General features: G+C 55.5%; 1 protein-coding gene across 1 annotated transcript; it reads right to left on the bottom strand.

Moving 5' to 3' along the window:
- Positions 1-625: 625 nt before the first annotated feature.
- On the bottom strand, positions 626-3,983 carry SDHAF1 (succinate dehydrogenase complex assembly factor 1). Its single transcript, XM_054539244.2, has 2 exons — positions 3,753-3,983; positions 626-3,621 (listed from the first exon to the last, which is right to left on the bottom strand). Exon 2 carries the CDS (start codon positions 2,707-2,709, stop codon positions 2,362-2,364), a length of 348 nt encoding a protein of 115 aa, XP_054395219.2. The 5' UTR covers positions 2,710-3,621; positions 3,753-3,983; the 3' UTR covers positions 626-2,361.
- Positions 3,984-5,852: the final 1,869 nt, after the last annotated feature.

Below are 5,852 nucleotides of genomic sequence, written 5' to 3'. Positions count from 1 at the left end.
CTCAAAAAAAAAAAAAAAGAAGTTAAATCACTCGTCTGTGATCACATAATCAGTAAGTATGGGAGCTGGGATTCAAACCCTGCCTTCCCATTCCCGGGTCCGTGCTCTTAGCCACTGCTCACCTGCACAGCTCCTCCCTCAAATCAGGCATTCCTCCATCCTCTCTCCGGGAAAATCTCACCCATCTGTTAACACCCAGGTTAATGTGTCTTCTCTCCTGACCCAGGATGCCGGGCCCCATTGGAAACTCGATCCCTGCCTGCAGCCCTGCCAGGAGCTCCAATCCTGGGGCTTGCCAGGGCTCAAGATCATGGAGCCAGGAGTGAGGGGGTGGCAGGAGATGCAGCTGAAGATGTAATGGGGGAGCTGGATGGGTAGAACCCCATTGGTCTTTGGCTTCTGAGATGGAGCCAGGAAATGACTAACATGATCACCCTGATGGAAGAAATTGAGGCTGAGAGAGACGAATGAGGTGGCTGAAGTCCCATGGTGAGGACAAACCCAAGACAAAGCCGAAGTAGAAGCCACAATCAAGTAAACCCACAGCCTTGTGCCTGGGGCACCCCAGGCCCCAGCTGAGACCCTGCATTTCTTCTCTTTGCCCCCTCCAGGCCTTTCCCCACACTGGTCTTTTTTTTTTTTTTGAGACATAGTCTCGCTCTGTCGCCCAGGCTGGAGTGCAATGGCGTGATCTTGGCTCACTGCAACCTCTGCCTCCAGGGTTCAAGTGATTCTCCTGCCTTAGCCTCCTGAGTAGCTGGGATTACAGGTGCCCGCCACCACACCTGGCTAATTTTTGTATTTTTAGTAGAGACGGGGTTTCACCATATTGGCCAGGCTGGTCTGGAACTCCTGACCTCGTGATCCGCCCATCTTGGCCTCCAAAAATGCTGGGATTACAGGAGTGAGCCACCGCGCCCAGCCTTGGTCTTCTTGCCTAGAAGCCTATCCTGGCAATTAATTCTTCAAACTGCAATTCCACTTTATAACCATTTGGGCATGTGGCTCCCCCACCGGGATTAGGGCAGTGACTGTTTCTCTTCCGTCCATCCTCCCTTTGGTCTGAGGTCTATGCTTCTTACCTGTGGTCCTCCTCCCCACAGCTACATCCATAAGAACTCATTTCCACTTATTTAACTGACATGGGTGCAAATACAGCTCAGTGATGCAAAATGCATCCCTCCACAGAATGTCTAGGGCATGCCCATATGGGGACACAGGAGGGAGTATACCTGTGATCTATGGGGTTCATCTCCCCTCTCCTGCCCCAGGGCCTTGTCGTTCATTGTAGCTGAGGCTGGACCCTTCAGCCAGGTTTGGGAAATTTCCAGGTCTGAGACCCTCACTACTGCCTCAGGGGCTCCGAGCCAGTTCTCAGCTCTACCATTTCCTCTTCCACACAAAGATGTTAAATCACTTGCCCTCCATTAGGGAGCCAACTGGGGTATCTTTGGGGGTTAAGCCAGGATGAGCCCCCTCCACAGATCTGCCCAGGGGAGAAAACTATGCCGCTTCAATCAATGTGCCAGTCTACAGGGCTCCGGAAGGAGTCAGATCCCCATACCTATCACCTCCCAGATGGTCCCTTCCAGCTGTCTGTGTGCGTGTGTGTGTGGTGGCAGGGGGCCCGGGGGTGTTTCAAAAATCCCCAAATATATAAAAGCTTTAAGACCACCAACAGGGAAGTAGACATATCCCCAATTTTATTCCCTTTGTCCAATATTCCGAGAGGGAAGGGGCAAATGAGTCAATGTTGCCCCTCAAAACCATCAAGTAGGGGCCTTTAGGGTCTTCAGTTGATCAACCAGGGTGATAGAACCCTAGGCTTGTCACAATTAATGGGGGAAAGTTTTCCAAAAGGGGATTCCGGGCTTCTCACCGCTCATCAGGGCACCTTCCCAAAACGTTCTCAGCAAAAAGTCTGCACTTCTCAGAGTTAAATACAGGAGAGGGGAAACTCCTTGAGGAGCCAGAGGTGGGTATGTTCTCAGGGGTCAAAAGAAGGGTGTCTCAGGCTTTCCCTGTCCACCGGGGGGCGTCCTGGCTCCCCGTACCTTCAGGCAAGTAGTTCTCGGCTTGACACTGTCCATCCAGCCCGCCAGCGTCCCAGGCCGCCCCAAGCCCTCATGGGGGAGGAGCGCCGACCTGTCTCCAAGCATCGGAAAAGGTGGGCCTCTCTTGCCGTCCATCACGGGGCTCTCTAGGCCCCCCGCGTCGCCAAGGGGGCGTCTCTGACATCCCCAATTCGTCGAGCTAGTCTCTTAAGGCCTCTCACCTTAGGCGGGTTCCCCAGTACCCCCATGCAGTCAGGCGAGCCTCCTGGCTCCACCACGCCATCGAGCGAGTTCGGCTCTTCGCCTGTCACCGTCCGTCGGGCCGGGTCTCCGGTGCCCCCGTGCTGTCGTGGGGGTTCCTTGGACCGTCGCCGTCGTCAGGCTGGGAACCCACGCCGCCAGGCTCCTCGGTCGGGGCCCGCGGGCGTACGAAGGCGCCCATGGCGGTGGCGTGGCCCGAGCGTAGCAGCTGCAGCTGGCGCCGCCCGCGGCGGTACAGGTACTCGATGCGCAGCACGTCGGAGCGCGGCAGGCCCGCGTGCTGCCGGAACTCTGCCCGCACTCGCGCCTCGGCGCCCGGCTTCCCGCGCCCGGCGCGCAGCAGATCGCGGTACAGGCTCAGAACCTGCCTCTGCAGCCGGCTATGCCGGCTCATGACCGCGGCTAAGCAGAGACGCTCAGCGAACGCCCTGCGAACTGCGGAGCCGCCACACAGCCAGCAAAGGCCAAAGGGCAAAGCCACAGCCACTTCCGCCCAGCGCTTCCCTGGGCCTCCAACTCCCGCCCCCCGCCATCCGGCGCTGCCGCGTCTGATTGGCTGTCGTTGCAGTTACGTCACAGCCGGCTGGGCGAAGTGGACGGAGTCGCTGGTCGCGCCCTCTCCCGTAGGGAACGTGTGTTCTTGAGGGGACAGCAGTTCTGGGGATCCTGGCACCTGCGTCTCATGGGAGGAGGGCGTTATGTGTTCGGACTCCTAGGTCTTGAGTCGGAGAGAATAGAGGGTCCTCACCTAACTTCTGCATCCTGGGAGAAGAAGCAGCTAGGGTTTTTGTGTGTGTGTGTGTGACGGGGTCTCGCTCTGTCGCCCAGGCTGGAGAGCAGTGGTGCGATCTTGGCTCACTGCAGCCTCGAACTCCTGGGCCCAAGCGATCCTCCCACCTCAACTCCCCGAGTAGCTGGAACCACAGACGCGCGCAACGACGCCCGCTATTTATTTATTTATTTATTATTATTGTTTGCAGAGATGGGTCTCCCTATGTTGCCCAGAATGGCCTCGAACTCCTGGGCTCAAACGATTCTCAGCCTCCCAGAGTGTTGGGATTCCAGGCGTGAGCCACCGCGCCCGGCTACGGGTTCGGACTTTGGGTCCCAAGGGCACGGGGCACTGGGAGAGACGCTGGGCACAAGCGTGCTTTTGCCGTCAGTTACTGATTCAAGCCATCTTGGGAAGCTCCGTGCATTCCCTCGTCCGGGGCAGGTCTGTGTCTGGGGTCCCAGCCCTGGGCACGTGCAGAGGGACGAGACCCCGTAGGGAAATGGCTCGGCCGGTTGCACAGGCTTCTCCGTGCTAGGGGAAGAGAAGCAGAGAGGGTGTGGGCGCCAAGCCCCCAGAGGCAGCGTGTGGCTCTAGGAGCTGGGTTGGTCGCGCCCTCTGCGGGTGGGAGTCGGGGCACTGGGCAGCGGTGTTTGGGTCCTTACCGACTGTTAAAGCCCGGAGTCCGGGACGCCCTGAACAGTCGACTAGACTGGAACCCCGTTGTCCTCCCAGGAGCTTCAGGTCATAGGCCACAATGCCGTTGTTGTCCCCGCGGGCCGCCTGGAGGCGTCCTCGTAGCGCTAGGGAGGCCCGCAAGGACGCGGCATCCTCGGGCCCCACCAGCACCGGAGCTTGGGGGACCGCTCGGTGACAACCCCGGACCCCCTCCACCCAGCGCGCAACCGCGGCTCCGCACACTTGGGCCGGCAACCAGCTGGGGGTCCATTCCCCTTCAGAGATGAGAAGCTGGTCAGGGGCGGAGTTTAGGCTTGGAGTCTCGGAGTCAGGGGAGAATCACAAACCACTGTGAATCCTGCCTGGCAGGTGTATGTATCTATCAAAAATACATGTCCTAGAACGAGCGCGGTGGCTCACACCTGTAATTCCAGCACTTTCGGAGGCCGAGGCGGGCGGACCACCTGAGATCGGGAGTTCGACACCAGCCTGATCGACATGGTGAAACTTCTGCCTCTAGGTTCAAGTGATTCTCCGTATCTCAGCTTCCCCAGTAGCTGGAATTACAGGTGTGTGCCAGCACACCAGGCTAATTTTTGTATTTTTAGTAGAGACGGGGTTTCACCGTGTTGGTGAAACTACAGCCTTGATCTCCTGGGATCAAGCAATCCTCTCGCCTCAACATGTCCAATAGTTAGGATTACATGAACATCCCACCACACCTGGCTAATTCTTCTTTTATTGTTTTTTGTAGAGATAGAGTCTCGCTATGTTGCCCAGGCTTCGCTCTGGAATTTTAAATATTTGTTTTTTGTTTTGTTTTTAGAGACAGGGTCTTGCTGTGTTGCCCAGATTGGTCTTGAACTCCGGCCTTGTCCTCCCAAGTAGCTGGGATAACAGGGATGAGCCACCATGCCGGCTTGTACTCTGGAATTTAAACATCTATCTTTTTCCTGTCAAGTGACCCTTAATCTCCAAGACAACTATGTCAATCAGCCTAGGGGGACTTTCTTTACCTTCCAGTGGACTCAAGGAGCTGCAAAACCTCAAAGGGAATACTATTGCCTCCTGCCCAGGGCCTGTCAATGGTTTTCTGATTACAGTCTCTCAGTTTGTCTTTGGGGAACTGGCCCACGCTCATTCTAGGGGGTTTCCTAGGTAATATCCCTGCCCTCTGGCTCTGGTTCCAGCTCTGTTACATGCCCAGGCCTGGCTACTTAGAGACAAATCAGAATATCCCATCCCCTGACCCCTGTAATTGTTTAAGGATGGGCAAATGACCTCCACTGGGACAATAAACATCAGACTCGGGACTTCTGTTGAAACTGTGAAGAAAGAAGTGCTGTCTCCCCACTGGGACTTCTAGACTGTACATCATCAACCTGGAGCAGTGGGAGATCACTCTGCCCGCAGACAGAGGGGTGGTTTGAAAATGAAGCTGTGGCAGTCCCAGATACCCATTCTCCATTTCTTTTCTAGAATTAGCATTTTTTTTTTTTTTTTTTTTTTTTGATATGGAGTCTCGCTCTGTCACCCAGGCTGGAGTGCAGTGGCGCGATCTCCATTCACTGCAACCTCTGCCTCCCGAGTTCAAGCAATTCTCCTGCCTTGGCCTTCTGAGTAGCTGGGACTACAGGGGTGCGCCACCACATCCGGCTAATTTTTGTATTTTTAGTAGAGACAAGGTTTTGCCATATTGGCCAGGCTAGTCTAGAACTCCTGACCTCAAGTGATCCACCCGCTTCGGCCTCCCAAAGTGCTGGGATTACAGGTGTGAGCCACCACGCCTGGCCTTTTTTCTTTGTCTTTTCCTTTTTTTTTTTTTTTTTTTTTGAGATAGGGTCTTGCTCTGTTGCCCAGGCTGGAGTGCAGGGGCATGCTTGTGACTGACTGCAGCCTCAAATTCCCAGGATCAGGCGATCTTCCCACCTCAGTGGCCTAGGACTATAGGCGCTCACCACCATGCCTGGCTAATTTTTGTATTTCTTATAAAAACAAGGTTTCACCATGTTGCCCAGGATGTTCTCAAATTCCTAGGCTCAAGTGATCCTCCCACCTTGGCTTCCCAGAGTGCTGGAATTACAGGC

The sequence above is a fragment of the Pongo abelii genome, chromosome 20 (assembly GCF_028885655.2).
Source record: "Pongo abelii isolate AG06213 chromosome 20, NHGRI_mPonAbe1-v2.0_pri, whole genome shotgun sequence".
NCBI lineage: Eukaryota > Metazoa > Chordata > Mammalia > Primates > Hominidae > Pongo > Pongo abelii.
Note: the sequence above shows the minus strand (reverse complement) of the source record. Positions and strands in the feature narration are given on the sequence as shown.